Below are 22,357 nucleotides of genomic sequence, written 5' to 3'. Positions count from 1 at the left end.
CTAGACTGACAGATCTCTCCTTATAATTGTGTTTATTTTTTTTTGCTAATATGGTGTCAGAATAATCTTGCCACCTGATTGAGGAGGTGTTCTTTAGGTTTGGACTGAGGAGAATGAATTCATTTAAAGAGAACTTGTCATGTAATTGTTCAATATGTGTTTTAAATAATGTATTGTGCATTACTAACATGGTTCTTTTAAATTACAAAAAAAAATAAAATCCATGTATTTATCGTAAAAAAAAAAAAAAAAAAAAAAGACTTTAAATGCTTAGGTGAATGCAGTACAGACCTTATGTTTCGGTCATAGAGGCGGCGCTTTTGCTTGGTTCAGTCACAGTCACTCAAGTTCAGTCACTATTTTTATTAACTTACTCGCGCTCTCCCCTGCATTGTAATTAATTGCCATCACCACAGGTCCTTCACCACTACGTCTCCAATGCTGAGCTCCACCCATTAGTCACATGGCCATGACATCATCCCAGGTCCTTCACCACTACGTCTCCAATGCTGAGCTCCACCCATTAGTCACATGGCCATGACATCATCCCAGGTCCTTCACCACTACGTCTCCAATGCTGAGCTCCACCCATTAGTCACATGGCCATGACATCATCACAGGTCCTTCACCACTACGTCTCCAATGCTGAGCTCCACCCATTAGTCACATGGCCATGACATCATCACAGGTCCTTCACCACTACGTCTCCAATGCTGAGCTCCACCCATTAGTCACATGGCCATGACATCATCCCAGGTCCTTCACCACTACGTCTCCAATGCTGAGCTCCACCCATTAGTCACATGGCCATGACATCATCCCAGGTCCTTCACCACTACGTCTCCAATGCTGAGCTCCACCCATTAGTCACATGGCCATGACATCATCACAGGTCCTTCACCACTACGTCTCCAATGCTGAGCTCCACCCATTAGTCACATGGCCATGACATCATCACAGGTCCTTCACCACTACGTCTCCAATGCTGAGCTCCACCCGTTAGTCACATGGCCATGATATCATCCCAGATCCTTCATCCCTACTTCTTCAATGCTGAGCTTCACACATTATGGTTACACGGTCACAGATATGGGGTGTTACATGTCTTCTTGGGAGCGCTGTGACCATAATGGCCCGAGCTCAGCATTGGAGAACTGGTGGTGAAGGAACCGTGATGATGGCAATCAATTACAAAGCAGTTGGTGTGACTAAGCTCAAAAAGATCGTGACTGAACTTGACTGACTGTGACTGAACCCAGCAAAAGCACCACCTCTATGACTGAAAGCTAAGGTCTGTACTGCATTCACCTAAGCCTATAAGTCTTTAAAATTAATACATGGATTTTTAATTTTTTTTTTAGAAAACCATATTAATGATGCACATTGGGGTGGTTTAATATAAAATAACGACATGACAGGTTCCCTTTAAAGCATTGCAGTCCCGGAGTCAGGATTTATTTACAGATGAGCATTTCCTTAAGGGTCTCAATGTATTGGCCTGGTTTTGGGTTTGAGTTACTTTGGGGGTCTGACATAATTAGTCTGGAATAATGTGGTCTGCGTAAGTTGCAATTTTACACAAGTTCTTGTGTATTACTTGTGTAGCCTTTTTATTTCGCCTTTAAAAAAAAAAAAAAAGTAATTGATAGATAAGAAAGTTGCGAAGCCCTGTGATTTCTAAATGACTTGTCCTAAAATAATTGCAGGTAGCAAAAATCTTTGCTCCCATCAAACACTGCAAATGGATGAGCCACTACAATGTGGTAGCCCCCGGCTTCTGTAATCGTTGGCTACTAAATCTGTAATTGGGTTTTATGGTGATTTATGATTTGATCCGTTCATAACCACAATCATATAAACTGTAGCTAAGTAAATGCTTTTTCAGCTTTGCTGCTTATGTACTGATAGGTACCAGGATTTACTGATAGTAGTCAAGGAAAAGGATCAGATCCTACACAAACAAACTGGCAAATTGTTTGAGTACAATAGAGCGGTGGGGAGGACACAGGACTGACCAGCGGTGGCACCTCGACCTGCCCACAAGCATTTAGGGTAGCAATCTAGTTGTTTTTGCTTTTATTATTCATCCAGTCACTATACATTGGTACCGTTGCGGGCCATCAATTGTGCAAAAATCTGTAACCTCCTGCCGACTGTGACAATTTTAGAAAAAGTGTGCAGGGCTTGGCATTGTCACCCACAGCACGAAATATAATCTATGGCAGCCCAAAACTGCCACAGACTTGATTTTATGGTGCAAGGCCGGCCTGGACTGCATAAGAGGCTGCACATTTTCCTCTCCAGAGTATTTAAAGAGAACCTGTCAGTTGCAATATGCACCCAGTACCACGAGCAGTTCTGGGTGCATATTGCTATTCCCTGCCTAACTGTCCCTGTATCTAGTAGCATAGATAAAGAGATCTTTAGAAAAAGTATTTCTAAAGATCTTATATCGTATGCTAATGGGCGAGGGGACTAGTCCCCTGGGCGTTAGTCCCCTGGCCAGTCGCCCCCATTAGCGTGTTAGCACGCCCACAGTGGTATACTAACATGCTAATGAATGCGCAGCATCACAGGATGATCTCACTCACCTCTCCGTCACCAGACGCTGGATTTCGGCTCAGTGCACATGACCCTGGAGTTTGGGTCATGTGCACTTTGAAGCCGGGTGTACGTGTCCTAGCTTCAAACTGAAGTAGTGCGCATAACCCAAACTCCGGGGTCATGTGCACTGAGCCAAAATCCAGCGTCTGGCGACGGAGAGGTGAGTGAGATCATTCTGTGATGCTGCGCATTCAATAGCAGGATAGCACACCCACAGGGGTATACTAACATGCTAATGAGGGCGACTGGCCAGGGAACTAATGCCCAGGGGACCAGTGCCCCCGCTCATTAGCATACGGGAAAAGGTCTTTAGAAATACCTTTCCTAAAGATCCCTTTATCTATGCTAGTGTATACAGGGACGGTTAAGCAGGGATTAGCAGTATACACCAAGAACTGCTTGTGGTTCTGGGTGCATAATGGACCTGACAGGTTCCCTTTAAAGAGGTTGTCCACTACTTTTACATTGATGGCCTATCCTTAGGATAAGTCCGACACCCAGCACCCCTGGCGATCAGACTGTTTTCAGTGCCAGAGATGCTCAGTTCTGGAGCTGCTCCGTCTTCTGACAGCGGCCGCGGTCGAGTACTGCACATTAGCCTCCTATTGATCAGAAGACGGAGCAGCTTTGGAACTGAGCATTTACAGCCGCCTGCTAGAGCTGCCGGCACCGAGAGCAGCTGATTGGTGGGGGTGCAGTATATCGGACCCCATCCGATCAGACATTGATGGCCTATCCTTAGGGGCCCTTTGCACACTACGACATCGCAGGTGCGATGTCGGTGGGGTCAAATCGAAAATGACGCACTTCCGGCGTCACTCTCGACATCGTAGTGTGTAAATAGTTTTAACTATGATTACCGAGCGCAAAAGTGTCGGTATCGTATGATCGGTGTAGTGTCGGTCATTTTCATTATTTTGGCTGCTGTGACGGTACGATGTTGTTCCTCGTTCCTGCAGCAGCACACATCGCTGTGTGAAGCCGCAGGAGAGAGGAACATCAGCTTACCTGCGTCCCGTCTGCAATGCGGAAGGAAGGAGGTGGGTGGGATGTTTACATCCCGCTCATCTCCGCCCCTCCGCTTCTATTGGCCGCCTGCCGTGTGACGTCGCTGTGACGCAACACGACCCGCTCCCTTAGGAAGGAGGCGGGTTGCCGGCCAGAGCGACGTCGCAGAGCAGGTAAGTGCATGTGAAGCTGCTGTAGCGATAATATTCGCTACAGCAGCTATCACAAAATATCGCAGCTGCGACGGGGGCGGGGACTATCGCGCTCGGCATCGCAGCATCAGCTTGCGATGTCGTAGTGTGCAAAGGGCCCCTTAGGATAAGTAATCAATGTAATAGTAGTGGACAACCTCTTTAAAAGGCAACTATTTCCTTATGGAACACACGAGTAAGAAAACCACTTTAAATAATAATAATTTTATACCAGTAGGGGTACAACAGGAGCTCACTGAGTTCATAGAATGCAACACAATTGCATGATACTCTTTGGTGACCCTTCGTGGTTGCAAAATATTATTATGTAAAAGGTTCCCAACTACTATATTGATGACCTATCTCAAGATAAATGATCTGTATCAGATTGGTGGGGATCCCAGTCAGTGAATCTGATGTCCATGACCAATCCTAGGAAGTGGAAAACCCCTTTAACTGTATGTCTTTTAGAAATTTTAATCTATGGAACAGAAAAACAGATTTTCACGCTGTATATATATAATTCAGTCCAGAGCTATAAACCAAATGAAGACTAGTAAGAAGCATTTTTTTTTAACATCCAATCTCCTGGCAATTATGATTCTATTGGCTATAAAAACAGGTTAAGCAGGGCCAGCGTGATAGTTTATAGCCATGTTAGTGGAGCAGGTTTACCTCGGAAGGAATATACTGGTCCGATGCAGTGGCCACTGTTGCACAACAAATCCAGAGAAGAACCAGGACGGACAGCAGCAATGTCGCCGTCAGGAGCCAATTGGAATTCCTGAATAAGAATAGAGCAATTATTGCAAATATCAACCTAATGAATGTTGGACCGGCACGACTGGACTTGTGTCTTTTCGTTTGGTACAACAACATATTCAACTTTCTGGAACAATTCCATAGTTAGTGCGATATTGGAGGTTGTAGACAGATCTAGATTAGCCGTTTTAGGAAAACCCAAATCTGAACAACCAGTTTATTCCAGGAGTGGAGTCCCAACTGCCCAAATCCCCTCTGCCCATTGATCAGACCATTTAATATTTTGGTGGGGCGAAAAAACCATTTATAAAGAAACCCGCTTGCAGCTATATAAGTGGCTGCAGCAGGAGCCTCCCCTCTGACCTGTCTGCAGTAAGACAAATGAAGGGAATTTTGTTTACTTACCGTAAATTCCTTTTCTTCTAGCTCCTATTGGGAGACCCAGACAATTGGGTGTATAGCTACTGCCTCCGGAGGCCACACAAAGTATTACACTTTAAAAAGTGTAACCCCTCCCCTCTGCCTATACACCCTCCCGTGCATCACGGGCCCATCAGTTTTGGTGCCAAAGCAGGAAGGAGGAACTTATAAATTGGTCTAAGGTAAATTCAATCCGAAGGATGTTCGGAGAACTGAAACCATGAACCAAAAGAACCCTTCAACATGAACAACATGTGTACACAAAAGAACAACAGCCCGAAGGGAACAGGGGCGGGTGCTGGGTCTCCCAATAGGAGCTAGAAGAAAAGGAATTTACGGTAAGTAAACAAAATTCCCTTCTTCTTTGTCGCTCCATTGGGAGACCCAGACAACTGGGATGTCCAAAAGCAGTCCCTGGGTGGGTAAAAGAATACCTCGATAAAAAGAGCCGAAAAAAACGGCCCTCTCTTACAGGTGAGCAACCGCCTCCTGAAGGACTCGCCTACCTAGGCTGGCATCTGCCGCAGCATAGGCGTGAACCTGATAGTGTTTCGTGAAAACGTGCAGACTCGACCATGTGGTGCTGACACACCTGCTGAGCCGTATCCTGGTGACGCAATGCCCAGGATGCACCTACGGCTCTGGAAGAATGGACTTTCAGTTCTAAAGGAATCGGAAGCCCAGAAGAACGGTAGGCTTCAAGAATCATTTCCTTGATCCAACGAGCCAAGGTTGACTTGGAAGCCTGCGACCCCTTACGCTGGTCAGCGACAAGGACAAAGAGCACATCAGAACGGCGCAGGGGCGCAGTGTGCGAAATGTAGAGCCGGAGTGCTCTCACGAGATCTCACAAGTGCAAATCCTTTTCACAATGGTGAACTGTATGAGAGCCAAAAGAAGGTAAGGAGATATCCTGATTGAGAAGAAAAGGGGGATACCACCTTAAGTAGTAATTCCGGGACCGGACGCAGAAAATCTCATCGTGGCGAAACACCAGGAAGGGGGCTTTGCATGACAGAGCTGCCAGCTCAGACACTCTCCGAAGTGATGTGCCTGCCCCTAGGAAGACCACCTTCTGCGAAAGGCGTGATAGAGATAACTCTGAGGACGCTAAGAGCCAGGACTCAATGGCCACCCAGTCAGGTTGAAGGCCGCAGAATTCAGATGGCAAATGGCCCTTAAGACAGCAAGTCTGGTCGGTCCGGGAGTGCCCACGGTCGACCCACCGTGAGGTGCCACAGATCCAGGTATCACGACCACCTCGGCCAGGCTGGAGCGACGAGGATGGCGCGGCGGCAGTCGGACCCGATCTTGAGTAACACTCTGGGCAGCAGTGCCAGAGGAGGAAATACATAAGGCAGTCGAAATTGCGACCAGTCCTGAACTGATGCGTCCACCGCCAGCGCTCTGTGCTGGTGGTTGATGTACGCGACCGCCTTGGCGTCGTCCGACTGTATCCGGATCTGCCTGCCGTCCAGCCACCGCTGGAACGCCTTTAGGGCCAGTTACACTGCCCTTATCTCCAGAACAGTGATCTGAAGGGAGGACTCTGTCGGAGTCCAGGTTCCCTGAGCCCTGTGGAGGAGGAAGACCGCTGTCCACCCTGACAGACTCTCGTCCGTCGTGACCATAGCCCAGGATGGGAGCAGGAAGGATTTTTCTTTCGACCAAGAAGTGGAAAGAAGCCACCACTGAAGAGAGGTTTTGGTTGCCAGTGAAAGAGAGACGTTCCTGTCTAGGGACGTCGACCTCCTGTCCCATTTGCGGAGAATGTCCCATTGGAGTGGACGCATATGAAACTGCGCAAAGGGAACTGCCTCCATTGCTGCCACCATCTTCCCTAGGAAGCGCGTGAGGCGCCTCAAGGGGTGTGACTGGGCCCGAAGGAGAGAGTGCACCCCTGTCTGCAGCAAACGCTGTTTGTCCCGCGGAAGCTTCACTATCTCAGAGAGAGAATGAAACTCCATCTCGAGGTAAGTCAGTAATTGGGTCGGTGTCAATTTTTACTTTGGGAAATTGATGATCCACCCGAACCTCTGGAGAGTCTCCAGAGCAATGTTCAGGCTGTGTTGACATGCCACCCGGGAGGGTGCGTTGACTTAGGAGATCGTCTAAGTAAGGGATCACCGAGTGTCCCTGAGAGTGTAGGCCCGCCACCACTGATGCCATGACCTTGGTGAAGACCCGTGGGGCTGTCGCCAGGCCGAAAGGCAGAGCCACGGGCTGAAAGTGTTCGTCCCGGATGGCGAAACACAGGAAGCGTTGATGCTCTGGTGCAATCGGCACATGGAGATAAGCATCCCTGTGTCGACTGATGCTAGGAAGTCTCCTTGGGACATCAAGACGATGACCGAGCGGAGAGATTCCATCCGAAACCGTCTGGTTTCTCACGTGTCTGTTGAGCAGAATGAGGCCCAGAACGGAACGGAATGATCCGTCCTTTTTTGGTACCCCGAACAAGTTGGAGTAAAGACCGCGACCACGTTCTTAAAGCGGAACGGGTATCACAACTCCATCTGCCTTCAGAGTGTTCACCGGCTGAAAAAAAAAATGCATCGGCTCGCTCGGGGGGCGGAGATGTTCTGAAGAAACGAGTCGGAGGACGAGAGCTGAGCTCTATCCTGTAACCGTGAGACAGAATGTCTCTCACCCCTCGGTTTTGGACATGTGCCCACCAGGCGTCGCAAAGGCGGGAGAGCCTGCCACCGACCGAGGACGCGGTTTGGTGAGGCCGAAAGTCATGAGGAGGCCGCCTTGGAGGCGGTTCCTCCGGCGGTCTGTGTAGGACGTGACTTAGACCGCCATGCAGAAGAGTTCCTCTGGCCCTTCTCTGACCTGTTGGACGTGGAGGAACGGGACTTGGCTGAGGACCGAAAAGACCGAAACCTCAATTATATTTTTCGTTGCTGAGGTTTGTTTGGTTTGGACTGGGGTAAGGACGAGTCCTTTCCCTTGGATTGTTTCATAATTTCATCCAATTGCTCGCCAAACAAACGGTCGCCAGAAAATGGCAAACTGGTTAAGAACTTCTTGGAAGCAGAGTCTGCCTTCTATTCGCGTAGCCACATGGCCCTGCGGACTGCCACCGAATTGGCGGACGCTACCGCTGTACGGCTCGCAGAGTCCAGGACGGCATTCATGGCGTAGGACGGAAAAACCGACGTCTGAGAAGTCAAAGACACAACCTGCGGGGCAGAGGTACGTGCGACCGCATTAATCTCAGACAGACAAGCTGAGATAGCTTGGAGTGCCCACACGGCTGTGAAGGTCGGAGCAAAAGACGCGCCTATGGCTTCATAGATGGATTTCATCATGAGCTCTATATGCCTGTCAGTGGCATCCTTGAGCGATGAACCATCTGCCACTAAAATACGGATCTAGCCGCCAGTCTGGAGACTGGAGGATCCACCTTGGGACACTGAGCCCAACCCTAAACTACGTTAGGGGGGAAGGGTAACGTGTGTCATTAAGGCGCTTAGTAAAGCGCTTGTCCGGAAATGCTCTGTGCTTCTGGACAGCGTCTCTGAAGCTAGAGTGATCGAAAAAAAGCACTCCGTGTACGTTTGGGAAACCTAAATTGGTGTTTCTCCTGCTGCGAAGCCGACTCCTCTATGGGTGGAGTTGGGGGGAGGAAAGTCTAGCACCTGGTTGATGGACGTTATAAGGTCATTTACTATGGCGTCCCCTTCAGGTGTATCAAGATTGAGAGCAACGTCAGGATCAGAGCCCTGAGCTGCGACCTCCGCTTCATCCTCCAGAGAGTCCTCATGCTGAGACCCCGAACCGCGTGATGAAGTCGGGGAAGATTCCCAGCGAGCCCGCTTAGCCTGTCTGAGGCTGCGGTCCTGTCGGAGTTCTCACCGTGGGATCTGGGTGCCATCCCAGAAGCCCTTTGCTGTACCGACCGAGAGGGGCCTGGGGGCGATGAACTCACAGTGCCCTGGCCCTGTGTTACCGGTCTGGACTGCAAAGCTTCTAGTATCTTAGCAGACCATCTGTCCATAGACTGAGCCATGGAATATGAAAGCGACTCAGAGTTTCTCAGTCAAAGTTGCAAACTCTGTCCCTGCCATCTGTGCAGTGGAAACCCGCGGTACCACCTGAGCCGAGGGTCTCACCAGTGCCGGAGGCTCCGGCTGAGTGAGTGCCACAAGGGCCGAGCATTGTACACAATGAGGGTAGGTGGAACCTGCAGGTAACATAGCCGCACAAGAGGTACAGGTTGCAAAATAAGCCTGTGCCTTGGCACCCTTGCTCTTTGCGGACGACATGCTGTTGTCTCCTCTTAGAGTGATCAGTGAGGGTATAGAGCCAAAAGCAAATAATGCTGCCGAATAGAGAAAATGTATACAACATATACATATAAATATACACTTCGGCACCCAAGGGGGGCCAGAACCTGATAACTGGTGTGGCTTACCGACCGCCCAAAGCGGTGGTGTGTCCACCAGATTCCCTGTCTGGGACTCCCAGAGCTGCAAGAATCTGGTGCCCCACAGTGCTCAGTGAGGGGGGAGGAGGATACCAAAGTATGCTCCAGCCCTCACTGCCGACGTCCAGTCGGCCGTCCCGCCCTTACCCCTGACTGGCAGGCCCGGGGGCGGGAGAATACGGTACTAGGCCGCAAAAGCCGGGGACTAAAGTTAAAAACGCGGCCGGCAAACAGGTGCGGTCGGCGCGGTAGTCCCGGTCTCACAACCACACAGCAGCCGCTGCGGCGTCTGTAACACAGGCGCTGCATGCACCGTCCCTAAGGGGACACAGAGTACCTGATGGATGCAGGGCCCTGTCCCTGATGACATCCAGTCTCCTGTCCGTCAGATTCCCCCAGGGGCTGCGGATGGAGCCCGGTCCCAGTGAATGGCGACCGGTTAGGATCCACTTCTCCCAGAGCTGCAGAGCTCGTTCTTGTCTCCTCTTTGAAATTCTCCACCGGCAGACGTGATTATAACAATGGCTGCCAGCGTTCTGAGGGGAGGAGGGAGCCGTGGGCGTGCCTAATAAAGTGCGGGAATCTGGTGCCCCACAGTGCTCAGTGAGGGGGGAGGAGGATACCAGGTATGCTCCAGCCCTCACTGCCGACGTCCAGTCGGCCGTCCCGCCCCTACCCCTGACTGGCAGGCCCGGGGGCGGGAGTATATGGTACTAGGCCGCAAAAGCCGGGGACTAAAGTTAAAAACGCGGCCGGCAAACAGGCGCGGTCGGCGCGGTAGTCCCGGTCTCACCAACCACACAGCAGCCGCTGCGGCGTCTGTAACAGAGGCGCTGCGTGCACCGTCCCTAAGGGGACACAGAGTACCTTATGGATGCAGGGCCCTGTCCCTGATGATATCCAGTCTCCTGTCCGTCAGATTCCCCCAGGGGCTGCGGATGGAGCCCGGTCCCAGTGCATGACGACCGGTTAGGATCCCACTTCTCCCAGAGCCCCTAAGGGATGGGGAAGGAAAACGGCATGTGGCTCCTGCCTTTGTACCCGCAATGGGTACCTCAACCTTAACAACACCGCCGACTCAGTGGGGTGAGAAGGGAGCATGCCGGGGGCCCTGTTAGGGGCCCTCTTTTCTTCCATCCGATATAATCAGCAGCTGCTGCTGACTACAATGGGAGCATGAGTGAATGTGTGCCTCCTTCAACACAAAGCATAAAAACTGATGGGCCCGTGATGCACGGGGGGGTGTATAGGCAGAGGGGAGGGGTTACACTTTTTAAAGTGTAATACTTTGTGTGGCCTCCGGAGGCAGTAGCTATACACCCAATTGTCTGGGTCTCCCAATGGAGCGACAAAGAAATAAATGTTAAGTGGGTTGTCTGTTTAAAGAAAAGAGAGTCAACAGTAGTAGAAATTCTTAAAATAACTAATGAAGCTTTACTTACCGTATTACATCCCTGTTACCCCCACACTGCATCTAAACAGCTCCTCGGAGTTCTCTATTGACAGAGCTAAAAGCAATGACATGTCCAACACACATTGACTGCTGCAGCCACACATTGGCCTCAGCAGTTTTGTGACCTCTACCTTAAAGGAGGTTGTCCACTTATTTAACATTGATAGCTCATCCTTAAGGTGGTGTCACACACAGCGACGACGACAACATCGCTGCTAAGTCGCCATTTTCTGTGACGTAGCAACGACCTCAACAGCGACGTCGCTGTGTGTGACACATAACAACGATCAGACCTCTGCTGCGAGATCGCTGCTCGCTCTTGAATATTCCAGGTCATTTTTTGATCGCTGCTATCCCGCTGCGCCACATGCATCCTTGTGTTTGACACCTCAGCAGCGACGGTCACGACGACGCTGAAGGCAGTGACGTAGGACTGAAGGCAGGACAAGGGCGTGTTTTTGCGGTGTATTTTACAACGCCCCCACGACTCCGCTTGGTGGTCATAACAGCGTTCCGATTGAGTGGCTTGCCGAAGACGTTAGTGATTTCATTCTTTAAGTTCCATTCTTTGTTCCACGTAGCAGAGTCTCTGTCTGGTATCGCTAGTGTGTCGTTCTTTGTTTCTTCCTTTGTTTGGCACGGTCACCCAATCAGGCGCCGCTGTAGTGATCACCAATTGGAACAGAGGGGCTTGAAAAAGGCAACGCAAAGGCGCTGTAGCAATCACCAATTGGAACAGAGGAGCGTGAAAAGAGGCAACACAAAACATGTCTAGGGGTAAACACCACGCCTCTATCAAGGTCTGAGTCGTCGCATAGCGACGTGTGTGACACCGCACAACGACCATCGAGGTTGCTATGATCGCTGCTCCGTCGCTGCTTAAAATTACATGTTTGACAGCTAACTAGCGATCATGTAAGGTCACAGGAAATGGTGACGTAACAGCGACGTCGTTGTCGTTGTGTATGAACCCAGCTTTAGGATAGCAGGTTAGGTCATCAATGTCTTATTGATGGGGGTGAGACACCCAGCATCCAAACCGATCAGCTGTTCCTGTTGCAGACAGCGGCAGCCGAAATGCTCAGTTCCGGATTTTCCCCGTCTTCTGATAGCGGCTGAAGATGGGTACCGCATATCCGCCTCCTATTGATTTGAATGGCAGGAAAATGTGCAGTACCGGCCGCAATCGCTCTCAGAAGACAGGGCAGTTACGAGAATCCGGCCGCCGGCAGCCAGGACTGGGAACAGCTTGTTTGGGTGCGGGGTGTCGGTCCCCGGCCGATCAGACATTGATGACCTATCCTAAGGATAGGCCATAAATGTAATATTGGACAACCTCTATAACTTTAAGGTCACGTGTAAATCCCTGCATGCATCATTTGCAAGTCAAGGATGTGGAGTTACTGCCCTAAAACCCACCGTATCTGGTCCGGACTCCCACCAATGCACTATGGTCTTCTGGTTCCAGAGTAGGTTAGATACATTTGGTCTGTGTTTCACAAGCATGCTATACCCAGCTTCACTAGGCAAGTGCCAGGACTAGCAGGCATCAGCACATACACAGAAATTCAGATCAGCTTAATATGAAGCAAATCTGCTCATTTCACCCTACTGCATTCCAAGGCATTGCATAAGGTGAAATCTGCACGAGAGCGCGCGTCCTGAAGAGTTATTAACCCGCATTCTCTGAGTTTCAGATACACTACAGTTCAAAACTTTAGGGTCACTTAAATATTTCCTTATTTTTGAAAAAGCACATTTTTTTTTCAATGGAGCTAACATTAAACAGAAATAAACTCTATACATTGTATAGTGGGAGGCCGCGCTGCACAACAAGACAAGTACAATAGAGTCTCTAGTTTGAGAAATCAACCCCTCACAGGTCCTCAACTGGCAGCTTCATTAAATAGTACCCGCAAAGAAGGGAATTTTGTTTACTTACCGTAAATTCCTTTTCTTCTAGCTCTAATTGGGAGACCCAGACAATTGGGTGTATAGGCTATGCCTCCGGAGGCCGCACAAAGTATTACACTTAAAAGTGTTAAGCCCCTCCCCTTCTGCCTATACACCCCCCGTGCTCCCACGGGCTCCTCAGTTTTGGTGCAAAAGCAAGAAGGAGGAAAAGATTATAAACTGGTGTAAAGTAGATTCAATCCGAAGGAATATCGGAGAACTGAAACCAAACAACATGAACAACATGTGTACACAAAAAAACAGGGGCGGGTGCTGGGTCTCCCAATTAGAGCTAGAAGAAAAGGAATTTACGGTAAGTAAACAAAATTCCCTTCTTCTTTGTCGCTCTATTGGGAGACCCAGACAATTGGGATGTCCAAAAGCAATCCCTGGGTGGGTAAAATAATACCTCGTAATAGAGCCGTAAAACGGCCTCTTCCTACAGGTGGGCAACCGCCGCCTAAAGGACTCGTCTACCTAGGCTGGCATCCGCCGAAGCATAGGTATGCACCTGATAGTGTTTCGTGAAAGTGTGCAGGCTCGACCAGGTAGCCGCCTGACACACCTGCTGACCCGTAGCCTGGTGCCTCAAAGCCCAGGACGCGCCCCCGGCTCTGGTAGAATGGGCCTAGGGCCCTGAGGGAACCGGCAGCCCGGTAAGCTTCGAGAATTGGTTCCTTGATCCACCGGGCCAGGGTTGATTTGGAAGCCTGTGACCCTTTACGCTGGCCAGCGACAAGGACAAAGAGTGCATCCGAGCGGCGCAGGGGCGCCGTACGAGAAATGTAGAACCTGAGTGCTCTCACCAGATCTAACCAGTGCAAATCCTTTTCACATTGGTGAACTGGATGATGACAAAAAGAGGGTAAGGAGATATCCTGATTGAGATGAAAGGGGGGTACCACCCTTGGGAGAAATTCCAGAACCGGACGCAGAACCACCTTGTCCTGGTGAACATCAGGAAAGGGGCTTTGCACGACAACATTGCTAGCTCAGACACTCTCCGAAGTGAAGTGACTGCTACTAGGAAAATCACTTTCTGCGAAAGGCGTGAGAAAGAAATATCTCTTATTGGATCGAATGGTGGTTTCTGAAGAACCATCAGCACCCCGTTCAGATCCCAGGGTTCTAACGGCCGCTTGTAAGGATGAACGATGTGACAACCCCCTGCAGGAACGTGCATACCTGTGGAAGTCTGGCTAGGCGCTACTGGAAAAAACACAGAGAGCGCTGAGACTTGTCCCTTAAGGGAGCCGAGCGACAAACCCTTTTCCAGTCCAGATTGAAGGAAGGACAGAAAAATGGGCAAGGCAAAAGGCCAGGGAGAAAAACCCCGAGCAGAGCACCACGACAGGAAATTTTTCCACGTCCTGTGGTAGATCTTGGCGGACGTTGGTTTCCTAACCTGTCTCATAGTGGCAATGACCTCTTGAGATAATCCTGAAGACGCTAGATCTAGGACTCAATGGCCACAGTGTCAGGTTGAGGGCCGCAGAATTCAAATGGAAAAACGGCCCTTGAGACAGCAAGTCTGGTCGGACTGGTAGTGCCCACGTTTGGCCTACCGTGAGATGCCACAGATCTGGGTACCACGACCTCCTCGGCCAGTCTGGAGTGACGAGGATGGCGCGGCGGCAGTCGGCCCTGATCATGCGTAACACTCTGGGCAACAGTGCCAGCGGAGGAAACACATAAGGGAGTTGAAACTGCGACCAATTCCGAACTAAGGCGTCTGCCGCCATAGCTCTGTGATCGTGAGAGCGTGCCATGAATGCCATGACATTGTTGTTGTGCCGGGACGCCATTAGGTCGACGTCCGGCCTCTCTCAGCGGCAACAGATCTCCTGAAACACGCCCGAGTGAAGAGACCATTCCCCTGCGTCCATGCCCTGGCGACTGAGAAAGTCTGCTTCCCAGTTTTCGACGCCCGGGATGTGAACTGCGGAGATGGTGGAGGCCGTGGCTTCCACCCACATCAAAATCCGCCGGACTTCCTGGAAGGCTTGCCGACTGCGTGTTCCGCCTTGGTGGTTGATGTAAGCCACCACTGTGGAGTTGTCCGACTGAATTCGGATCTGCTTGCCTTCCAGCCACTGCTGGAACACTTTTTTAGGGCAAGATACACTGCCCTGATCTTCAGAACATTGATCTGAAGCGAGGACTCTTGCTGAGTCCACGTACCCTGAGCCCTGTGGTGGAGAAAGACTGCTCCCCACCCTGACAGACTCACGTCCGTCGTGACCACCTCCCAGGATGGGGGTAGGAAGGATTTCCCATGCGATAATGAAGTGGGAAGAAAGCCACCCCCTAAGGGAAGCTTTGGTTGCCTGAGAGAGGGAGACGTTCCTGTCGAGGGACGTCGGTTTCCTGTCCTATTTGCGTAGGATGTCCCAATGAAGAGGACGCAGGTGAAACTGCGCGAAAGGAACTGCCTCCATTGCTGCCACCATCTTCCCCAGGAAGTGCATGAGGCCCTTCAAGGGGTGTGCTTGACCTTGAAGGAGAGATTGCACCCCTTTCTGTAGTGAACGCTTGTTGATCAGCGGAAGCTTCACTATCGCCGATAGGGTATGAAACTCCATGCCAAGATATGTCAGCGATTGGGCTGGTGTCAGATTTGACTTTGGAAAATTGATGATCCACCCGAAACTCTGGAGAGCCCCCAGAGAAGCGTCGGGGCTGTGTTGGCATGCCTCTTGAGAGGGTGCCTTGATCAGCAGATCGTCCAAGTAAGGGATCACCGAGTGACCCTGAGAGTGGAGGACCGCAACTACTGTAGCCCTGACCTTGGTGAAAACCCGTGGGGCTGTAGCCAGGCCGAACTGCAGTGCCACGAACTGAAGGTGTTCGTCTCCTATGGTGAAGCGCAAGAAGCGTTGGTGCTCTGGAGCCACCGGTACGTGGAGAAAAGCATCTTTGATATCGATCGATGCAAGGAAATCTTCTGGGGACATTGAGTCGATGACGGAGCGGAGGGTTTCCATCCGGAACCGTCTGGTCTATACGTGTTTGTTGAGCAGTTACGGGTCCAGGACAGGACGGAAAGACCCGTCCTTCTTTGTAACCACAAACAGGTTGGAGAAAAACCCGTGACCCTGTTGCTGAAGACGAACAGGGACCACCACTCCTTCTGCCCTCAGGGTGCCCAGCGCCTGCAGAAGAGCCTCGGCTCGCTCGGGAGGCGGGGATAACCTGAAGAATCGAGTCGGGGGACGAGAGGCGAACTCTAACTTGTAACCGTGAGACAGAATGTCTCTCGCCCAACGGTCTTTTACCCTTGGCAGCCAGGAGTCGCAAAGGCGGGAAAGCCTGCCACCAACCGAGGATGCGGATTGAGGAGACCGAAAGCCATCAAGAAGCCGCTTTGGTAGCGGCACCTCCGGTGGTCTTTTTGACTTAGACCGCCATGAATCGGAGAGCCCTTGATCTATTCAGAGGCCTTTTGGACGAGGAGAATTGGGACCTGCCCGCGCCCCGAAAGAACCGAAACCTCGACTGCCCCATCCTCTGTTGGGGTATGTTCGGTTTGGGCTGGGGTAAAGATGTATCCTTTCCCTTGTATTGTTTGATGATTTCATCCAAACGTTCGCCAAACAGTCGGTCGCCAGAAATTGGCAAACTGGTTAAACGCTTTTTTGGAAGCAGAATCTGCCTTCCAGTTCCGTAGCCACAAGGCCCTGCAGAGTACCACCGAATTGGCGGAAGCAACCGCCATACGGCTCGCAGAGTCCAGGACAGCATTAATAGCGTAAGACGCAAATGCCGACGTCTGTGTGGCTGCGTCAATTTGCGCTTGACCTGCTGAGATAGCTTGTAGCACCCATACGGCTGCAAATGCTGGTGTAAAAGAAGCGCTGATAGCTTCATAGATGGATTTCAACCAGAGCTCCATCTGCCTGTGAGTGGCATCTTTGATTGATAGACGCTATAAGATCGTTCACTATGGCGTCCCCGTCAGGCGTATCAAGATTGAGAGCGGCCTCAGGATCAGAATCCTGATCAGCTGTCTCCGCTTCATCATCCAGGGATTCCCCCCGCTGAGACCCTGACCAATATGAAGATGTCGAGGGAATTTCCCAGCGAGCTCGCTTAGACGGTCAGGGGCTGGGGTCTGTATCAGAGACCTCACTCTGGGATCTATGAGACACCCCGGGGAGACCTCTGGTCCAACTGAGGTGGGCCAGGGAGCAATGATTCAACAGTGCCCCTGTGCTGAGATACCGGTCTGGATTGCTCAGTGGATCCTGCCGGCAGAGGGGTCGTACATGCGGCGCAGGCAGCATAGTAAGCCTGTGGTTTGGCGCTCCTGCCTTTTATGGGCGCCATGCTGTTGATTTCCCTGAGCAACACAATATATATACAGAATCAACTGTGCACCATACAGTGTAAAGCATATCTTATAAACATATGATTTAAAATTACACTCCTGCACAAATGTGGCTAACACCACAGATTCTGCATACCCCCCGCATAAAGCGGTTGTGAGGCCACCAGGGTCCCTGCCTGGGTCTGTCAGAATTTGTCCCCCTCTGCAGCATTCAAGGAGCTGACAGGAATGGCTGCCGGCTTCTGAGGAGAGGACAGTGAGGGGGGTGGAGTATGCAAAGCATGCTCCAGCCCTCAGTGCTGCTCATCCTGTGCAGCGTCCCGCCCTTCCCCTGCTTGTCAGGGCTGTGGGCGGGAGGAAGAAAGACTAGGCCGCAAAAGCCGGGGACTCGAGTAATAAACGCGGCCGCCGTAAAAGCGCGGCCGCGCGGAAGTCCCCGGCGCACTACAAGTCCCAGCCGCGCCTCAGTGTCAAAACATGGCGGCGGCGGTCAGCGCGGTAGTCTCCCTAGATAAACACACTCAGCGATGCTGAGTGTGTAATGGCACGGCTGCCGGCGTCCTGAGAGAGGAGGAAGCCGTGGGCGTGACCCTTAGAAAGTGCGGGAACTAGTGCCTCACAGTGCAGTGAGGGGAGTGGAGTATGCAAAGCATGCTCCAGCCCTCACTGCAGCTCGTCTGTAAAGCGTCCCGCCCTTCCCCTGCCTGTCAGGGCTGTGGGCGGGAGGAGGAAACACTAGGCCGTACAAGCCGGGGACTCAAGTAATGAGCGCGGCTGCCATAAAAGCGCGGCCGCGCGGAAGTCCCCGGCGCACTACAAGTCCCAGCCGCGCCTCAGTGTTAAAAACATGGCGGCGGCGGTAGTACGGTAGTCCCCCTACATAAACACACTCAGCGACGCTGAGTGTGTAATGGCACATTAACCCGGTCAGCGCCGCGGTCCCCGGTGCACTAGCACACCCAGCAATGCTGGAGTGTTGCTGTGCGCGGTCCCCACAGGGACACAGAGTACCTTCAAGTAGCAGGGCCATGTCCCTGAACGATACCCGGCTCCTATCCAGCAGAGTCTTAGGAGCTGTGGATGGAGCACGGTCTCAGTGCCTGGAGACCGGTAAGATCCCACTTCACCCAGAGCCCTGAGGGGGATGGGGAAGGAAAACAGCATGTGGGCTCCAGCCTCCGTACCCGCAATGGATACCTCAACCTTAACAACACCGCCGACAAGAGTGGGGTGAGAAGGGAGCATGCTGGGGGCCCTATATGGGCCCACTTTTCTTCCATCCGACCTGGTCAGCAGCTGCTGCTGACCAATCTGTGGAGCTGTGCTGTGCGTGTCTGACCTCCTTCGCACAAAGCAAAAAACTGAGGAGCCCGTGGGAGCACGGGGGGTGTATAGGCAGAAGGGGAGGGGCTTAACACTTTTAAGTGTAATACTTTGTGCGGCCTCCGGAGGCATAGCCTATACACCCAATTGTCTGGGTCTCCCAATAGAGCGACAAAGAAACGCCAGTATCAACGTCTACAGTGAAGAGGCGACTCCGGGATGCTGGCCTTCAGGGCAGAGTGGCAAAGAAAAAGCCACATCTGAGACTGGCTAATAAAAGGAAAATATTAATATGGGCAAAAGAACACAGAAATTGGCCAGAGGAAGATTGGAAAAAAGTGTTATGCACAGACGAATCAAAGTTTGAGGTGTTTGGATCACACAGAAGAACATTTGTGAGACGCAGAACAACTGAAAAGATGCTGGAAGAGTGCCTGACGCCATCTGTCAAGCATGGTGGAGGTAATGGGATGGTCTGCGGTTGCTTTGGTGCTGATAAAGTGGGAGATTTGTACAAGGTAAAAGGGATTTTGAATAAGGAAGGCTATCACTCCATTTTGCAACGCCATGCCATACCCTGTGGACAGCGCTTGATTGGAGCCAATGTCATCCTACAACAGGACAATGACCCAAAGCACCCCTCCAAATTATGCATGAACCATTTAGGGAAGAAGCAGGCAGCTGGTATCTATCTGTAATGGAGTGGCAGCCCAGTCACCAGATCTCAACCCTATTGAGCTGTCGTGGGAGCAGCTTGACTGTATGGTGCAAAAATTGGCCATCAAGCCAATCCAACTTGTGGGAGGGGTGAAGCATGGGGTGAAATATCTCCAGATTACCTCCGCAAATTAACAGCTAGAATGCCAAAGCTCTGCGAAGGAGCATTCTGTGCCGAAAGCAAAGTCTGAAGGAGAAAATTATTATTTCACGTAAAAATCATTATTTCTAACCTTGTCAATGTCTGGACGATATTTTCTATTCATTATGCAACTCAATTGATAAATAAAAGTAGGATTTTTCATGGAAAGAAGGGAATTTTGTTTACTTACCGTAAATTCCTTTTCTTCTAGCTCCAATTGGGAGACCCAGACAATTGAGACAATTGGGTGTATAGGCTATGCCTCCGGAGGCCGCACAAAGTATTACACTAAAAGTGTAAAGCCCCTCCCCTTCTGCCTATACACCCCCCGTGCTCCCACGGGCTCCTCAGTTTTGGTGCAAAAGCAAGAAGGAGGAAAAAATTATAAAACTGGTTTAAAGTAAATTCAATCCGAAGGAATATCGGAGAACTGAAACCAAACAACATGAACAACATGTGTACACAAAAAAACAGGGGCGGGTGCTGGGTCTCCCAATTGGAGCTAGAAGAAAAGGAATTTACGGTAAGTAAACAAAATTCCCTTCTTCTTTGTCGCTCCATTGGGAGACCCAGACAATTGGGACGTCCAAAAGCAGTCCCTGGGTGGGTAAAATAATACCTCGTAATAGAGCCGTAAAACGGCCCCTTCTTACAGGTGGGCAACCGCCGCCTGAAGGACTCGTCTGCCTATGCTGGCATCCGCCGAAGCATAGGTATGCACCTGATAGTGTTTCGTGAAAGTGTGCAGGCTCGACCAGGTAGCCGCCTGACACACCTGCTGAGCCGTAGCCTGGTGCCTCAAAGCCCAGGACGCACCCACGGCTCTGGTAGAATGGGCCTTCAGCCCTGAGGGAACCGGAAGCCCAGCAGAACGGTAAGCTTCGAGAATTGGTTCCTTGATCCACCGAGCCAGGCTTGATTTGGAAGCCTGTGACCCTTTACGCTGGCCAGCGACAAGGACAAAGAGTGCATCCGAGCGGCGCAGGGGCGCCGTACGAGAAATGTAGAGTCTGAGTGCTCTCACCAGATCTAATCAAGTGCAAATCCTTTTCACATTGGTGAACTGGATGAGGACAAAAAGAGGGTAAGGAGATACCCTGATTGAGATGAAAGGGGGATACCACCTTAGGGAGAAATTCCGGAACCGGACGCAGAACCACCTTGTCCTGGTGAGACACCAGGAAAGGGGCTTTGCACGACAACGCTGCTAGCTCAGACACTCTCCGAAGTGAAGTGACTGCTATTAGGAAAACCACTTTCTGCGAAAGGCGTGAGAGAGAAATATCCCTCATAGGCTCGAATGGTGGTTTCTGAAGAACCATCAGCACCCTGTTCAGATCCCAGGGTTCTAACAGCCGTTTGTAAGGAGGAACGATGTGACAAACCCCCTGCAGGAGCGTGCGTACCTGTGGAAGTCTGGCTAGGCGCTTCTGGAAAAACACGGAGAGCGCTGAGACTTGTCCCTTAAGGGAGCCGAGCGACAAACCCTTTTCCAGTCCAAATTGAAGGAGGGACAGAAAAGGGGGCAAGGCAAATGGCCAGGGAGAAAAAACCCTGAGCAGAGCACCACGACAGGAAAATTTTTCACGTCCTGTGGTAGATCTTGGCGGACGTTGGTTTCCTAGCCTGTCTCATAGTGGCAATGACCTCTTGAGATAATCCTGAAGACGCTAGGATCCAGGACTCAATGGCCACACAGTCAGGTTGAGGGCCGCAGAATTCAGATGGAAAAAACGGCCCTTGAGACAGCAAGTCTGGTCGGTCTGGTAGTGCCCACGGTTGGCCGACCGTGAGATGCCACAGATCCGGGTACCACGACCTCCTCGGCCAGTCTGGAGCGACGAGGATGACGCGGCGGCAGACGGCCCTGATCTTGCGTAACACTCTGGGCAACAGTGCCAACGGAGGGAACACGTAAGTGAGCTGAAACTGCGACCAGTCCTGAACTAAGGCGTCTGCCGCCATAGCTCTGGGATCTTGAGACCGTGCCATGAACGTCGGTACCTTGTTGTTGTGCCGGGACGCCATTAGGTCGACGTCCGGCATGCCCCAGCGGCAACATATCTCCTGAAACCCGTCCCGGTGAAGGGACCAGTCCCCTGCGTCCATGCCCTGGCGACTGAGAAAGTCTGCTCCCCAGGTTTCTACGCCTGGGATGTGAACTGCGGATATGGTGGAGGCTGTGGCTTCCACCCACAGTAGAATCCGCCGGACTTCCTGGAAGGCTTGCCGACTGCGTGTCCCGCCTTGGTGGTTGATGTATGCCACCGCTGTGGAGTTGTCCAACTGAATTCGGATCTGCTTGCCTTCCAGCCACTGCTGGAACGCTTTTAGGGCCAGATACACTGCCCTGATCTCCAGAACATTGATCTGAAGCGAGGACTCTTGCTGAGTCCACGTACCCTGAGCCCTGTGGTGGAGAAAAACTGCTCCCCACCCTGACAGACTCGCGTCCGTCGTGACCACCGCCCAGGATGGGGGTAGGAAGGAATTCCCCCTCGATAATGAAGTGGGAAGAAGCCACCACCGAAGGGAAGCTGTGGTTGCCTGAGAGAGAGAGAGACGTTCCTGTCGAGGGACGTCGGTTTCCTGTCCCATTTGCGTAGGATGTCCCATTGAAGAGGACGCAGGTGAAACTGCGCGAAAGGGACTGCCTCCATTGCTGCCACCATCTTCCCGAGGAAGTGCATGAGGCGCCTCAAGGGGAGTGACTGACCTTGAAGGAGAGATTGCACCCCTGTCTGTAGTGAACGCTGCTTGTTCAGCGGAAGCTTCACTATCGCTGAGAGGGTATGAAACTCCATGCCAAGATATGTCAGTGATTGGGCCGGTGTCAGATTTGACTTTGGAAAAATTGATGATCCACCCGAAACTCTGGAGAGTCTCCAGAGTAGCGTTGAGGCTGTGCCGGCATGCCTCTTGGAAGCCTTGACTAGCGGATCGTCTAAGTAAGGGATCACCGAGTGACCCTGGCAGTGGAGGACCGCGACTACTGTAGCCATGACCCTGGTGAAAACCCGGGGGG

The 22,357-nt window shown here is 51.4% G+C and overlaps 1 protein-coding gene across 1 annotated transcript in view; it reads right to left on the bottom strand.

Annotated features, from left to right (window-relative positions):
* Positions 1-22,357, bottom strand: part of TMEM59 (transmembrane protein 59) — a 68,065-nt gene that overhangs the window by 3,320 nt on the left and 42,388 nt on the right. The window contains exon 7 of the mRNA XM_075320125.1: positions 4,479-4,587. Coding sequence (XP_075176240.1) covers positions 4,479-4,587 — 109 coding nt within the window. The remainder of the gene's footprint in view (positions 1-4,478; positions 4,588-22,357) is intronic.

The sequence above is a fragment of the Anomaloglossus baeobatrachus genome, chromosome 8 (genome assembly GCF_048569485.1).
Source record: "Anomaloglossus baeobatrachus isolate aAnoBae1 chromosome 8, aAnoBae1.hap1, whole genome shotgun sequence".
NCBI classification, from domain to species: domain Eukaryota; kingdom Metazoa; phylum Chordata; class Amphibia; order Anura; family Aromobatidae; genus Anomaloglossus; species Anomaloglossus baeobatrachus.
This window is presented reverse-complemented; position numbering and strand designations above follow the sequence as displayed.